The sequence below is a fragment of the Danio rerio genome, chromosome 6 (genome assembly GCF_052040795.2).
Source record: "Danio rerio strain M-AB ecotype USA chromosome 6, GRCz13ab, whole genome shotgun sequence".
NCBI lineage: Eukaryota > Metazoa > Chordata > Actinopteri > Cypriniformes > Danionidae > Danio > Danio rerio.
Genome location: NC_141026.1, coordinates 17,077,792 through 17,095,502, shown reverse-complemented (window position 1 = coordinate 17,095,502; position 17,711 = coordinate 17,077,792). Strand labels below are relative to the sequence as shown.

The window sequence follows — 17,711 nt, the reverse complement described above, 5'->3', positions numbered from 1 at the left end:
ATTAAAAAGCTCGTCAACTTGTGTTTAGCACACAGCAGGAGAGCACATTGTTGTTCTACCCTCTACTCTCGTCTTGAATGCTGGGTCCGGGGTGTACAGATGTGCGGACTGACCCGAGGGAATGTCCTTCCACACATAGAGCTCCACCACCCGGGGGCCAGACTGATCTCAGAACAGGCACGGCAGGCTTCATTATCTAAAAACCAAGATGAGTTTAGAACAAACATATGTGTCACCAAAGGCCAGACTGATCTTGGTAAAGTTCTGCAGTATATATGAATGATAATTTAAAATGAATACTAGAATATATCATAATAAAACGTGTGCTTTGCTGTTTTACTAGCTGAAGACTCAAATAGATTTGATTTTAGTCCATTTGAGTATAAGTAGACTGTCTGCTTATTATCTGCTGATACTGCTCCTTCAACAGACATTTTACTGACTATTAGAAATTTGCAAGTACATGTCAACTTACACTAACCCTAACCCCAACCTAACAGTCTACTTCTAATTTAATAATTTGTTGGCATGTAAATACAATGTAACTTAAATTTAACAAACGTTAAACGTTTTTTTTAGCAGATACAGAGTACCAATTTCTTGTCATGGTGATAGGCCAATTGCAAGTACTGATTCTGATGCTTGAAAATGCCTACAGCACATTTTCCCTCTAAGTAGGATATTTAAGTGGAGATCTCACCTTACCTCGGAGAACAAATTGAGGATGTTGCTTATAATCACTTAAACATGTACCTTATAGCCACTTAGGTGTGAACGTATTATTGCAGAAGCAGCTTTTCAGTAAATAGATAAAGCAGATTAAAAAAATAGCAAATTGGTAAGAAAAATTACAATTTGGAAACATTGCAAATGATGAAAGAAAAATTCCACTAGTCTCATTAGCTATGTTTTATTGGAATATTTAATTGATTCCACGCAAGTTTAAGAAAATATCATAGAGATTTTATTTCAATGTCAAAAATTGTAACAATTTATTGGATTTTATTGGAGTTTAGTGAAATTCATCATTTGTCAAACATTGTCCAGTCCTCCATTGGCCGCACCCCAGACATGAGTCCTCTTTTACTATGAATTTTCTGCACAACAAAAAAAGCATAAGACATTTGTGTTTTGTTTTAACACCTTTCTTCAGACAGGAAGTTTCTGCAGAGCTGAATTTAATTTTAGACCAGAATGTATCTACTTCTGCAAAAATGCTAATTAGTATGCACAGCAGTCCACACACAACAGTAGAAAGTCAGTTAATATATGACCCTTACATGACCAATACAAATAATTGTTTGATGAAAAGAAAAAGAGACTAAAAAAGAAAAATCTATTCCTTTTTCCCAACAGTTTCCATCCACCTATATGTACAGTATGTGCATTTTGGATATGTGCATTAAAAAAAACGGTTAATCAAAATGCCAAGATGTGCATAAATTGTGAAAATGCGCATAAAAAACGTATGAGCATAACTGAGTAGGATAAACTTTTTATTCATAAAGATGTGCATAAACTACGATGGAAACATTTTAACTGCACGTATTTCAGTATGCTTATTTAAAAAGGTCATGTGATTTTGTGATAAGAGATCATGTAATGATGAAAATGTGTGCGAATGGATAAACCAGCAGGCTGAGCGCATTGTAAAACATCTGAAATGTTGTTTTGGTCCTTCTAAAACGCCTTAACCATTTCAGCATTAGTGTTCTATTTTATAAATCACCTCCAGAATCAAGAGCGTCTGTGCTCCGCATCTGACACCTTCAAACGCCACCACGCATTCACTGTGTGTCAGGATTGCCTTCTGAGGTGCAAGTCATTTATTAGATGAAGAAAAGATTGATGCAGCTTCTTTTACTGCAGCAAATTACGTTTTTACTGTTGATATTTGGCACCAGTTAATCAGGAAGTGACGATTTTGTTCGCTTTGATTCATTGGATGGAAACGCTGCTTTATTTGCACGTCTTTTATTCGATATTACAGTTTTGCGCATAAAGTTCATTTGCATTTTTAGATGGAAACATTGCTGATGTAGCAAAAGTTAGTAGCGCAAATTTGGTGCATAAGAAGTTAAAATGCACACCTGTCAATCCATTCCTTCTTTACGTAAGGAAACATGCCTGTTTATTAAAATAAGTTTATTACAAGCAGTTATATCATTAAATATTCCTGTTAAAAAAATGTTTTATGTAATATTAACAACCAGGTTTTAGTGAACTTGCAATATTGTCAAAAACACAGATTTTCATTCAGTTCTCTCTGTAAGAAGGCCTAAATACATGCAAGGTCATTCAAATATTTTTGCTCATCCCCTACTAACACAAACACTTGTGATCGGTTCATGAGATTGGCCAGATCAGCGCGTACCAATCAGGTTATTAAATGTGATTATTAGCCTATACAGATCTCTGGCCGGTTGATCGGAGCATCTCTAATAAGTACAGTATAGTTGATGTCAAAATGATTATCCCTTCTGTGGTTTTAATTTTTCCTTTTTCAAATATTTCCCAAATGATGTTTAACAGAGGAAGAATAATAATTCTGATAATATTTTCTCTTTTGGAGAAAGTCTTTTTTGTTTGATTTCGGCAAAAAAATCAGTTTTGCATTTTTTTTAACAAACATTTTATACAATGTTATACAACGTCTTGCCTATTTACCCTAGTAAAGACCTTTAAATGTGACTTTAAGCTGAATACTGGTGTCATGAAAAATATCTAGTAAAACTTTATGTATTGTCATCATAGCAAAGATAAGAGAAATCAATTATTAGAAATTAGGTATTAAAACTATTAAAAATGTTTTGAAAAAATATCTCCATTAAACAGAAATTAGGGAAAAAATATTCATGAGGCTAATAATTCAGAAGAGCTAATAATTTTGACTTCAACTGTATATAAATGTTGATGTATTTTAATTAACTTTTCAATTCAAAATGAAGCGTAAAAACAGATTTCAGTCTAATAAAGTTGAGTCGGAGTCTGAATATAGACTAAAATTGGTATTTTTGAAAATCTGCATTCAGTCTAATACCATGTTATTCTCTGCTTTGAGTTATTAAGTCTTGTATATTTTGTGTTGATCGTTTATTTACAGGTTTTCAGCTTTAAGTCTGTACATCATTTCCCCCCTTCAGACTGTGTTTAGATACCAATTACCACATAATTAGGCCAGTTTAACGGTGTGTGACAGTTAGGGATTGTGGCATTTTTTTTAATGAAAATGCAGGCTGTGGAGTGACTGAACAAAAAAAAAAAACAAGACAAAGAGAAATGGGCAGAGAGTGACAGAAACTTGTCGGCTCTGGTGTTACACGCTTCGTGGCAGCCAGAGCAAGAAATCTATTATTATCCGTCCTGTCTGCACGTTAATGTTTAACAAGTCCAGCGAAGTGACACGCCGCCGCAGCAGCGTAATTGCTAATCAGCGGACAGTTTTATTCCCTTCTTGCCTAATGAATTTGGCTGAAATGAGGTGTGGGCGGCCGGACCCTTAAACGGGCAGTCAGCCGCCACTGATGTGCGTAGGAGAGGAAGGTTAGTGCTCGTGTCATAGTGCTAATGTGCTCGCTAACACTCCAAGAGGAATTTGCATTTGTAGCTCACAGTGTTTTTTTTTTCTCTAGCTCTTCCTCTCAAAGTGTGTGAATAAACTGTATATCCACTTGAGTCTATTATAATTAAGTGTATTGATTTTTTTTTTCAGTGTGAATTTTGGAAGAAATGATAGTTTTAGCCTTCTCTCACAGACTATTTTTCAGGCCAGTGTTTTTCACAATAATTATTGGATGATTTTGGCTAATGAACTGTCTTTCTCTGTCTTTGTGTATCAGGGCATGTTGCTGAAAAGAAGTGGCAAGTCACTGAACAAAGAGTGGAAGAAGAAATACGTCACACTTTGTGACAACGGAGTCCTCACGTATCATCCCAGTCTGCATGTGAGTATCAATACATACATACTCATACACACACGTTTGCCTACAGAGTGTCCGCAAGGTCTTAAAAAGTATGATGATAAATCAATTATGACAAAATTAAGGCCCTTAAAAGATATTTAAAAGTCTTAATCGCGTCTTTACGAGGTCTTAAATTTTGTTCAAGCGTTGTCCAGAAAAGCATAAATATATATTTGTTTTTCTCCTAATATTAACAACGGCGTGCTTGATCCACGCGATTGGTTTGGGCCGGGGCGTGTCCGGCCAAGCTCCTTTGTCCAGGTGATGTCATGTAATTTGCGACAAACGCTGGAAGGTGATGTGACACTCTCCACATGTAGGGAAACCATAGAGCAAAACAGAGAGCAAAATTGGAAAATGTAAGTTTGTATGTTGTAAGTTTCTCCTGGTTGGAGAACGACGAGTTTAAAAAGTGGCTGAAACCTGTCGCTGAAAACAACCGCTTAATTTATTATTTCAAGCTTTGTGTCTTCTAAGCTTATTTGAGTTTAGTTGCATGGTTGTGCTCCATTGGTTTATTTAACTACAACTGTTTATTAACACCTGTTTATTAAGGTAGTAGTGACGATAAGGTATTAAAATATTCTGAGAAGGTCTTTAAAAAGTCTTAAAAAGGTATTGAAATGACCTTAAGGATTCCTGCATATACCCTGACCTAACTCTCGGTGAGTACACTGGTATTAGGATTGCACGAAATCGGAAAAATCTAACGTTGCAATGTTTTTTTTTCTGCTATATATGTTGCGATATGAATATAATTTCACTGGATGACTTGAATAAGTGTTTTGGAAAGAATTGATCATTTTTGATTGACTGGGATGATTATGATTCTGTAGAGGAGTGCATTTTCATAAAATATAATGAATGCGAGGTTCAAGCAAAGATAAATACAATGAGTAAAAAGATGAACTAAATAAACTGTTTTATTGTTTTCCCAAGTAGTCTAACAGTATTCAGGTATATACATTAATTAAATAATCAAATGTTTAACAACACTGCATAGTCAGTGTTGAAGGTAATGTGTTATAAACATTACAAACGTTACATTATAATATTACTTTTCCAAAGTAACGAATAAAGTAATGTATTACTTAAAATAAGTAATATTATTTCAGTTAGTTTTTAAAAAATGTTACGCAAATTACTTTTTACCTTGCTTAATTGGCTTTTACAAAATATATTGTTGAATAAAAATGACCTTAGTCAGATTAAAACACACACTCAGTGAGGGAAGTGTGCTGTGAGGGAACAGACAGTCACCTCGCACTCATCATCATGTCTCTTTTTTCATAGCTGATGAGTCTGTGTACTGTTTTAGTTACTGAATAACTCAGGATATGGGTTTATTTCTATCAGAGGGGGTATCCAGTATGTTAGTACTTACTGAAGACACAAACCGTTTCACAACAACTCAATTTAATGAACTGATTCGACTGGTTCTGGTTAAAACAAACGATTCATTCGTGAATCGCCCGTCATCACTACAGACAGTTAAAAACAGAAATAACGGCAGGCCGGAGACTTATCATTTTTGCTGTGGATTTTTGTTATTTTGAATTTATCGAAGAAAATAATTGGATTGTCATTAAGTGTAGAATATGTGAAAGTTAAACTCTTGACAACTGCGAGAAACACGACATCGAAAAGAAAACCAAACAAAACAAGAAGCACTACACCCGCACCCCACGTCCAGCTATGATTGACATCAGTTCACATTCTCCAGGTAAAACAATTAAATTGACAAAAAAAAAAAAAAATAGTTTTTGCTTTTATTGTTAAGGAGGTGCAGCCTTTGTCTAACGTCACTGTAGAAGCGACTACGTTTTGTAATAAAGCATTTCATATGTCTAAAAATGTATTCAATTTCTAAAATTCAAAGGTTTATTTTGATTTTGATTTGTTTTTATCGTCTTACTGTTCATTTTGTTATTAAACATTTTAAAGGTTTAAAATCTGTTTTTGTCTTGATATAAATTATTTCATCTTAGTACTTTTAGGCTTTATTGCAGTCTTTAGCTCAGTGGACAGTGAATTTACCGAAATAATAATCCAAAACATTCAAAAGTAGCAAACACATTAATTTACATGCTTTTATTAATGTTTTTATACAACATGTATAGCTCTGGGCTTAGAAAGTTCTCAAAATATAATTTTATCCTACATTTTTTAAAGGAAAATTAATGTGTAGGTTATTTAGGTGGTTGTTAAATACTGAGTTTTTCTATAAAAAAGTTGAAAAAACACCTGCAAGTCATGAAAGAGATCAAACCTTAGCCAAGTAAGGAAAAGTAACTCAAAAGTAATATAGCACATTATTTTTCATAAAAAGTAACCCAGTAGCGCAATTAATTACTTTTTTGAGGGAGTAACTCATGATTGTAATGCACTACTTTCAAAAGTAACTTTCCGCAACACTGTGCACTGTGTCATCGTTCTATAAACAATTAAATAACATTTATTGTTATTCATTATTCAAAGGTACAGTATAAATTCTTATGCCTGAATGCTTTTAAAGTCCTCATCCCTTAAAAAAAAAGACATGCAAATGACCAAATACAATCCAGACTCAACATTGCATATTCTGCGATGTGACTATTGCGAATGATCACATTGCGATATCGATGCTGAAGCAATATATTGTGCAGCCCTAACGGGTATTGTATTTGCCTTCCTTATCATCAGTTTAATCCTGCACTATTAATGTTTTTTTCCCAGTTCAACATCACTGTAATATCCTCTTGTTTTTATATATCCTTTTCACTGACGTTTACCAGATTATTGTGTCTGCCTCAGCATGGTGTCTGAAGACAGTCTTGTCCTTAATTACCGGCTCATCTATTTGCACACGGCTGACGCTGTTGATGTGTAATATAACGCTGTAATGGCTTGTCATAATCACCAGCTCAGACGACGTGTTTGCCCACACATCAATGGAAATTGCCATCTTTTATTGGTTGTTTTGCATGTCTAGATTTTTTTGGAGTGCGTTTAGACCTTATTGTTACCATTAACCAATCTCAGAGTGATTACGCAAACACTGTTGGAGACCACAGATTAAATAGGAAAATGACGACATGGATAGATAGCAACTAGTCAGTTCTACAATATGCACAAAGTTCAAGCATTTTTTGGGACTCGTTCTAAATTACAGATAAGCATACCTGCCAAAACTCCCGTTTTTCCCGGGCGTATCCCGTATTTCATACCCATTTCCCACTACCCTGACATTTTGTTATTTATCCCGGAAAACTCCAGTAAGTTTACCCCCCTTCCCCGGTCCTCAACTTTTTTGTACAGTCTTTAACACCCCCGGGTTGCTGACTTTGGTATAGTATACAATTTGTCATGAAAATAATTGTTTGTGAAAATGGGAAACATGAACCGATCTAAAACAATAACAGTATAAACTAGGGGTTGCACCGACTTGTCAACTTTAATTCTTTGCTGTGTTGCTTTTTGATTGACGTCGACTAGTTGCACTGTGCAGATCATGTGCTTTGACCTTAACTACATGGCAGCTTTAAGCCTCATTCACATTATGAACGATTTGCAGTGGCGAAGCGACAAATGACTGTTCATTTCAACAGAGAGTGAGCGACTTCCGGTGACCTCCGTCTCCGCAAGTGTCAGCGGCTGTTGGTGGGCGTTTCGAGCGGCTCGACAAAGTTGAGAATCCTTCAACTTCATGCAAATCAAGAGCGACTTTTTTGAGCGACAGCCAATAGGAGCACCGGTAGAGCTCATGTGTTCCTCTCTCAGCTCACTCAGAGGCCGGTTGTGTTGGTGCTGTAGATCTACACAGACCTCAGTTTGAAGTAGGTCGCCACCCAGAGCGACAGACAGCTACAAAGTCAATACTAGTATGAATAAGGTGGTTCACTGAATGAAACTGCCCTTGGATTATTTAGTCTTTTTAAAAAAAAAATTTTCTTATGTAAAAATGATTTTTAATTTGATTAAATAATATAAAATAATTTTGTAATAAAATAGCCACATTTTTTTTACAGTAAAACGTTATTGACAATAAAGTCAAGAGGCGTCATTTTACCAGCATCCCCTATGACAGCACTGTAGCTCTATTGCAAGCAGCAAGAACAAGTATAATACAAATAAATGTCCTGTCGCAGAGTTATTTGAGCAGACTTTGCATTTCCTGTGGAAATGTGTGGTTCATGCATAGATAAATATATGTGTACGTGAGTGAAATATCAAGCTGTTTTTAACTTTGAATGCAGCATGTGCATATAAACTAGTTGATGATGCATTCCACTACACCTGCGCTTTATTTGACACCCCAACAAACCACCCTTGCGTACTGCAAGCAATTAAAATTAATGGGTTTCATAGTGCAGCGCTTTCTACGTCCAGTGTAAAAGCAGATTCACACCGTGCTGGTTACTACTATTTATATATGTTTTCTATAATAAAAATTCCATGTATTTAAATATTATCTAGCTTTCTTTTATCCTTCTTATTTTTCTTTATATATATATATATATATATATATATATATATATAAAATGTTCAACCCTCCTGATTTTAACTGCCCTTCTGATACATTAAATCTAGCCTATAACTTTTTTCTATCTCAGTGGCTTGACGCAAAACAGAAAGCATTGTGTCCATAATTCCTGTAGACGTCATTTTAACTTGCACAAATTAATTCCCTAATTAACATCCTCATCTGGGCGAATTAGAGGAAGTGTGCATCGTCATATACAGTCCCCCTCCTTCTTTTGACAGTGAACAGGTTCCTCTCATCAGCAGGTGTCTGCTACACAGGCATCAATTACAGTGTTTGCAGAGGCTAATAGGATGAAACTCAATCAGGGCTCCTAATTGCTCAACTATGTGAAAAAGAAATCACATTAATGCGGCTGATTAAGTGGATGGCAATAGATGCAACCCAATTAGTAAGAGAAAAAAAAAAATCTCAAATAACGCACATCTGTTACAACCACGTCACAACTTTGTCATTTATTTTAGGTACATAGCTATTCCCTGTTGATTAAATCGCACCTTTTTAGTTAAAGCTTCCATGATTATGCTTTGGCACAATGAGGTTTGAAAGATTCGTCAATGTTAAATTCACATCTGCCACCGAAGTGGCCAGACGATGATCTTTTCATCAACTGTTCGCGTTTGAGTACTCCAACTCCCTCAACGAAATCCCTCAAGTGGTTTGCCCGTCCTTTATTTTAAATCAAGAGTTACATATGGACCGGTCCCTGGAGCGTACGTCCTTCATGAAACACAGTAACATATGTTCTTCAATAGAGCCGATACGTGGAGTCTTTGGCCTTAATGAGCAGGGGCAATGCTTTGAGAGGGAAAGCGCAGCACCCGGAACTGCCATACATCAGCTGAGTGCCAATCAAATCACACAAAGGCCCGAGCTTCTCTGTGTATGTGTGCTGTTCCGAGCAATTTACAGCAAGAGCAGAAACGTGTCCATCCCTCACTAGAGGCCAACAAAAGGGCAATTCAAAGCCAAGAGCTCTCAACACGGTTTAACAAGCCACAGGAGAGCCCTTCAGGAGTGGCGGGCCAACAGCTTGCGGCTGGTAATTGCATCCCTATTAGCATTGAGTAACTTTCATCATCAACGCAAGCAAAGCCACGCGCGGAAATCCAGACAACGCCGTGAGAATCCAAACACATGCTGCGATGGCATGCTGCGATTCACGGAAAAGGAAAAAGAGGGAGATTTTTTTATGTTTGCTCTAAAAGGCTGATATGAAGGTGCACGGATTCAATGTGAATATCAAATAAATTCATATCGATTTCTTTACCTCCTGGGGGTGGGCCAAATTAACTGTGTGCTGACAAGATGAATTTAGTTGACACTTTTCATCTAAAGTGTCGAATGCGTGTGTGTAATGCTTTTGTCATTTGTACTGTAGGATTATATGCAGAACGTTCACGGGAAGGAGATTGACCTGCTTCGGACCACAGTGAAGGTTCCAGGGAAAAGGCCTCCAAGGGCCATCTCAACATGCGCTGCTCCCAGTCCCAAAACCAATGGCCTGACCAAGGACATGAGCAACATGCAGCTTGGACAGGCACCAGGTAATATAATGATGCTTTCTGGGGGGTGGGGGGGGTTTTGTCATCTATGTAACGTTTTTGTTTTGGTTTTAGATTTGCTATTTGTTTTTAATTTTATTGTTAATGTATAAAAAACATATTTGTCATTAGGTCATAAAACCTTTATTTTATTTCCTATAATATAGTTTATTAAAAAAAAACTTTTATTACTTTGCCTTTCTGAATACTAATTGACATATCTGTTCTTGTGTCTTATCTGTTTGTATAAGTTTTTATGCATATATTTATTCATTTAAAATTGGTTCTTGGTCTTCCAACACTAACTAACTAACTAACTGTCTATAGAACGATCAATCGAGCGATCGAACAAACGAATGAATGAACAAACAAATGAACAATCTATCTGTCTATCTGTCTAACCATGTAACTAACTTATTAAATAACTAACTATTGATCGATCAGTTAATCGGTCTGTCTGTCTATCAATCTAACTAACTAACGAACTAACTATCAAACTAACTGTCAAACTATTTATCCATGCACCCATCCATCCATCCATCCATCCATCTATCCATCCAACCATCCATCTATCGATCGAACAAACATTCTATCTGTCTATCAATATGAATAACTAACTATCGATTGATCAATTTATCTATCTATCTGTTTATCCATCTTACTAATTATCTATATATCGAAAAGTCTGTCTGTCAATCTATCTGTCTATCAATCTAACTAACTAATTAACCATCTAAGTAACCATCTATCTAACTATCAATCTATCTGTGTATCAATCTAACTAACTATCTATCTATCCGTCTGTCCGCCCGCCCGTGGGTCCATCCATCCATCCATCCATCCATCCATCCATCCATCCATCCATCCATCCATCCATCTATCTATCCATCTATCGAACTAACTAACTAACTAACTAACTAACTAACTAACTAACTGTCTATCGAATGATCAATTGAGCGATCGAACAAACGAATAAATGAACAAACAAATGAACAATCTATCTGTCTATCTATCTGTCTAACTATGTAACTAACTTATTAACTAACTAACTCACTAACTATCGATCGATCAATTAATCGGTCTGTCTATCTATCAATCTAACTAACTAACAAACTATCTATCTATCAATCTAACTATCAAACTATCTATCCATCCATCCATCCATCCATCTATCCATTGATTAAACAACTGAACAAACATTCTATCTGTCTATCAATATGAATAACTAACTAACTATCGATTGATCAATTGATCTATGTCTATCTGTCTATCAATTTATTAATCTAATTAATTATCTATCTATCTATCTATCTATCTATCTATCTATCTATCTATCTATCTATCTATCTATCTATCTATCTGTCTGTCTGTCTGTCTGTCTGTCTGTCTGTCTGTCTGTCTGTCTGTCTGTCTGTCTGTCTGTCTGTCTGTCTGTCTGTCTGTCTGTCTGCCTGTCTGTCTGTCTGTCTGTCTGTCTGTCTGTCTGTCTGTCTGTCTGTCTGTCTGTCTGTCTGTCTGTCTGTCTGTCTGTTTAACTAACTATCTGTTTCTCTGTCTGTCTCTGTCATGTAGTTTTTTTTGTTTGTTTGTTTTTTAAGAAAAAATTATATTCTAGAAACAAATTGATGTGTCCTAATATCTGTATAATGGGCCAAGTTTGCGTTCTTCATTAGTAGTGAGTTAAACAATTAAGTTATTGTTTAGTTATTCGTATAACACTTATTGGATCAACAATCCTTAAGCCCCCCAAGGAGTGTTAAAGACCCCTTTTCAGACACATAAATACACACATTCACACACACACCAGCAGGAGGACCAAACTAATAGCATGAATATTCAGTGACCCATAATACATGTACTAATTATTGTCATGAATATTAATGCAATCAGCGCTCGTTCTCCAGTCAGGCAAGTCCGAAATGAACACTAATGAGAGAGAAAGAGGGAAAGAGGGGGGCAGTGGTAGAGGAGAAAAGAGAGATAATTCACAGTGGGAAAGCAGTGAAGGCTTTTGTAAGTGGAGGATTTGACTGTAGGGCTCAGGCAGCGGTGTGATCACATGCACCTCTTATTCCTTTGGTCTTAACATGTCTTTTTGCAAACGCTCTAATTATACACGAATACGAATCCATTATAGCATTGCTTCACACACTGCTGTTCTTGTGCCATGTGTGTGTGTGCGCGTAGACCCTTCTCTGCCCTCATACATACATAGTGTTTATTTTCCTCCAGACAGCCACCGATGTAAAAATGTAGTTTATCAGGCCTCTCCAGTAGTACGATCAGCTTTTTGCCATTTACCCAAAGGTGCTGCGTCTGATTTATCCGCTACAATGGAGATTAAATTGAGTCATGACATTTCATTCAGTGGAGTTTGTAACGGGCCAGTGGAGGCCCGTGGGTACACCTTTTTGCAACAACATATTCAACACCAGAAAAAGAAATATTTACTGAACCTTTTCTTTTTCCCGACTGCTGATTTTTATAATGTGGTATCATTGAGTGTTATTTATATTTTGCTCACCATTGTTGAATAAAAGCTCTTAATAATTCAGTGTGTATTAGGTATGGCAAATGGGATGAAAGCTGGAAAATTGGCAAAAATAAAAATAAAACGTGCAATCCCTCTACTTGTGCCGAATCATTCACTGAATCTCGTCATTCGTGCTGCCTCATTCGCGGCTGCAGGATGTCTGCTTGCATCTTTGCATTGACTTAACATGTAAATCACTCGCACTTGATGCTTCATCCGCATCTAGTGTGAACGCAGCAAAACACTAACACTTTCTGTTTTAATTTCTATTCTATTTTATTTTATTTTATAAAAAAAAAAGACTTCCGTTGCTTTGCCTTTCTTAATACTAATTTACATATCTGTTCTTATGTACTATCTACTTCTATATAAGTTTCTATGCATATATTTATTAATTTAAAATAGTTTTTTGGTCTTCAAACACTAACTAACTAACTAACTAAACAACAATCGCAGCCTTTTCTGTTGAGCCCGTTACCAATCATAAGCGTTTAATAATGCTCGATTCTCAAAAAGCAATCTGGATAATATTTACATTAGTGTATTTGCTATAATGTCTGTCTGTCTGTCTGTCTGTCTGTCTGTCTGTCTGTCTGTCTGTCTGTCTAATCAACCAACCAAAAAGGAGGTAAATATTTAAAATAAACCCTGTGATTAGAATAATATCCATATATCATTTTAAACCATGAGGGACACAATTGTTTGCTGTACAAGTTGTCAGATAAGCTAAACAAGTCTGACTTGAGGACATTTGCTAAATAGTGAGGATGCCAGTACACTCTCTGTCACTGGGACGGTACCTTTTCTAAAGGTACATTTTTTGTACGTAACAGCTCCTTAAGGGTACATATTAATACCTAAAAAATGCAAATGTGCATACAATACCTTTAAAACATGGCTCTCAAACTTGATTCCTAGAGGGCCGCAGCTCTGCACAGTTTTGTTCCAACCCTGATCAAACACAGCTGATCTAAATAACCAAGTTGTTTAGTCTCGAACACCTTGATTAGTTGCATCAGCTGTGTTTGACTAGGTGTGGAGCAAAACTGTGCAGAGCTTTTGAGAGTTTGAGACCCATGCCTTAAAGGTATAAACGTTAAGCTTAAAGGTACAAAAGTGTACCCTAGAGGTATTATTTTCCACCTGTATGGTATAAAAGTGTACAGTTTTAAAATGTACTGCCCCTGTGACAGATTTTAGTACAGCTGTAGTAAAACATCATTTTTGGGTAAAACCCAAAGCCCATTGTTTTCTGTTATGAGACAGAAGGTGCCTCACAAATCGCATGCTTATGTACTATTCTACGCCATTTTGTAGTATAAATAGTGTAAGTAGTGCATTCACACTGAAATATTCCTTTTATCCTAAAAAGAATAATTGCACTTTAAATACCCGAGGAATCACTTATTGTACTGTTAAAATGAAGTGTGTGGAATGTTGGACACTTCACGCACTGCGACTGCAGCTTTGCTCATGTAGTGGAAAGGACGGAGCTTTCGTGCACTGATGTTGGATCACTTTATTTATTTTGGATTGTGAAAATAAAATTCTCTTACGAGAGTGATTATACCACCTCCTGAAAGTAAATGTGGTTATAATCATGGCAGGTATTATTTGAGAATTTGTAAGTTACTTTTCTAATTTGGCAATAGTCAAACGTCATCAGGGAAGCGGTTTGAATTACTTTTTTTGTATAAAAAAAAAAAGTGTATTATTTGGGACAACACTACATTCATATAATTTGCTGTTGTTTGTGTAAGTGCATAAGTACTTAGTGCATAGTGTAAAGTGTGCCATTTGGGATGCAGCTAAAGATTTTTATTACAATGAAAAAAATGGATCAAGAAAAAAAAATTACATTTGCAGAATCCTTTTTAAATCTTTAGAAGAATAGCTGTAAAGCCACAAACCACAAACATACAGCATAAATGTTCTCACACATTCATATGCAAAAGTCAACAGATTACAAAAGAAAAATATACAACGGGAAAAACTAATTTATAACTGCGTATACACAAGTACCCATATAGAAATGCAAAAACAAACACACACACAAAAACTACATTAAAATAGAATATAATTAAAAAATAAATAAATAAGGGCTTCTTATTACAAAACATATCCACCATTATCACCTTCATATCTTTTATTATTTCATTAAGTGTATCCACATTATTTTCTTTTCTAAAAAAGCAAAAGGATTTCTAGAATCTTTAATATTGTAAATAATAAAAACTCTTTAATAATGTTATTTTTCTCCAGTGACATCTTTATTGCCATCTCCTTAAGCCATCTCTCTATACCTGCTATATAAAGTCGTTTAGATTGTTAAAAAGAATGTTTCAGCAAATACATACACTACCGGTCAAAAGTTTGGGGTCCGTACGATTTTTATATGTTTTAAAATAAGCTTCTCCTGCTTATCAAGGCTGCATTTATTTAATAAAAAGTACAGTACAAATTGTAAAATTATAAATTGTTATTGCACCATAAAATAACTGTTCAAACATTGTTTATAATTTAATTTAACCATTTATTCCAGTGATTTAAAGATGCAATTTCAGCTTTATTACTCCAGTCTTCAGACGCATGATCCTTCAGAAATCACTCAAATATTATTATTATTATTAATAATAATAATAATAATAATAATAAAGATTATTAATGTTATTGTTCTTTTATTATTATTATTATTATTATTATTATTATTAATGTAATAGTAATAAAAGCAATAAAGACTGGAGTAATAATTTCATTTGAAACTATACATGCAGTAAGAAAGCAGTTAGTTGAACAGATGAACAGAATAATTATTTAAAAAAAACATGAAAAATAAAACTGACCCCAAACTTTTGACCGGTAGTTCATATTCATCTCTTCACAAATTCAGATTGCCAGAAAATAAATGTAATATAAACTATAAAGTTGTATTTATTTAGTTCCTAACCATTCTCTTTGTTAAAGTAGTTTTTTTTATTTAAAAAGTGCATTTTATTTATGGTATTATTTTGTTAAATGTTTAATATGTGGGTAATGAAGCTGTTTTGGCAGAAGGTGTAAATACCACAACTACTATCGTCAATAAGGAAACTGTTAAATTGTTAGAGTTGCATTTGCTCTGCTCATAATCCCAGCGGCCTTATGGCTGATTGTGTCCGAGTCTGTATGTGCGCGTCATATCATATCCCTCTTGATTTCTTTTGTGCCCTGTTGTGTTGTAATCTTATTAGTGCGATTAGATCTGACTTCCTGTGATGTCCGCTTTCATTTCCACGTGAGTCAGATGAACCTCTCTCACTGTTTAATGATGACTCACGGTGGTGATAATTGACCTTCCAGTTATCCGATGTCACTGTTTATGCTCGTCGACAAGAACAGATCAAGAGCTTCTTTGCATGTGAGCTAGTTAGCCTTATTGTTATTATCATTAGCCAAATGAACATGACAGCTAGAAGTGAAAAACATTATGGACGCATCAGTGATTATTCCTTTGTTTATGGTATGATGATTATTTAATTTTTTGTCTGAATAAATTGAAGATAAAATCATTATTGTAAATAAATAATATTAGATTCAATCAAATTAAATAAATGTCACAACAACGAAATGTAAATTATTGAAGACAGGACGAGTCCTATCATACACCCGTCACAATAAGGTGCAAGAACGTGTATGGTGCGATTTGTTACTATCTTCAGACCAGCGCAACTAATTTTCACGTTTTTGCATCACGTTGTTTAAATAGCAAATCTATTTGCACCACTTTGTGGACTCATGGGTATGCTGGTCTATAAAGGAGGTGTGTTAAGGCGCATTGTTGGCGCGTTGCTATTTTGAGTAACTGAAATTGACCTTGTCCTTGACCAGCTAAAAGCAGGTCTTTAAGTCCAGCGCAGAGCATGTTAGTTATGCACCTATGCAAGTAAAACTGCTTGCATATTGCTTAATACACACAGGAAGTACAGCAACACACAAAATATATTTATATATATGAAAAAAAATTTTAATTATAAAAATTTTATAAAAATTATTATTTTCTACATAAATATAAAAAATACTGCCTCTATGCTTTCATCTCTGGGGCTTTTTTTAGTTTATTCATGAGAGTTTGCATTTGTATAATGTTATTATTATTAGCAGTATTATTTATTATATGCATATTTATATTTGTTTTAATAAAAACTAGTTTAGATCTGTCCACCTGTTTGGATAACTTAATATATATTAATAATAATATTATTGTTCAATTTTTCTTTTGCTGGAAGTTAGAACTGAAATTAGTTATAGTTTTGAAACAAATCTTTGCGCTTTACAAACTAAATTTAATATCTGGCTAACGGATGTGAGTTTCCACCGTTTCCTTACTCCATGAAAGTAAAGGAGTAAATAAAAGAGTAAAAGTACAATAAAAAGAAAGCAAAGAGGCCGAATGGATGAGGTTCAATCCTTATCCTCGTGCTTATCTTATCCCCTTGCAGATGGTCTGTTTAATTGTTTTCTCGCTAGTGAAGCATTTAGTTTTTCGACTTACAAAGTCCGCCATGTAAACAACAAATGTGCCATAGCACAACACAACTCACTCTTATGCTGTGTTCACACCAGACGTGGAATGTGGGAATAAATTACTCTATTCGTGCGTAAATCGTCGTGTGAACAATTTGAGTTTACTTACTTCATTTGTGCATCAAATTCACTTCATTCCCGTGTCAAATTCACTTCACACTAAACATGGATTCGTGTCATGGGCAGGGCTTCTGTCTGACCTGTGACTTTAGCTTTGTTGCTAAATAACTAACATAGGTTTTATTGAGAGAATAGCTGTGCTTTATGTGCTTTAGGAATACTGAAAAGCAGTGTAGGTTCGTTCTGAGTCCACTAAATCGTTTCTGAGGTGCACCCAGCTTTGTGAGTTTATAAATTCCTTCAGAAACAGTACCTGGATGATGGAAACTTTCAGCGATGCTTCCAACTGAGCCAAGCCTAGTTTGATTGATTGGTGTCTGGTGTCGCCAAGAGGATTTCCACTCGAGACACCAACAACAGGCACTGCATCATAATCACTCCCCTACAAGAACAAGCTCATGATTGGTTAACATGGCGTGAATGTTCGCTGAAGTTTGAATGTTTGAACTCAAGCGTTTTGCGCAAAA

General features: G+C 35.3%; 1 protein-coding gene across 12 annotated transcripts in view; it reads left to right on the top strand.

Moving 5' to 3' along the window:
• The window catches only part of agap1 (ArfGAP with GTPase domain, ankyrin repeat and PH domain 1), a 351,020-nt gene that overhangs the window by 254,721 nt on the left and 78,588 nt on the right, over positions 1-17,711 (top strand). For all 12 annotated transcript variants that reach the window (XR_015493378.1, XR_015493377.1, XR_015493379.1 and 9 more), the window contains 2 exons: positions 3,840-3,944; positions 9,866-10,031. Coding sequence is in view for 8 of the 12 variants with exons in the window: in XM_087256868.1 (XP_087112994.1) it covers positions 3,840-3,944; positions 9,866-10,031 (271 nt within the window). In the remaining 4 variants the exon portion in view is untranslated. The remainder of the gene's footprint in view (positions 1-3,839; positions 3,945-9,865; positions 10,032-17,711) is intronic.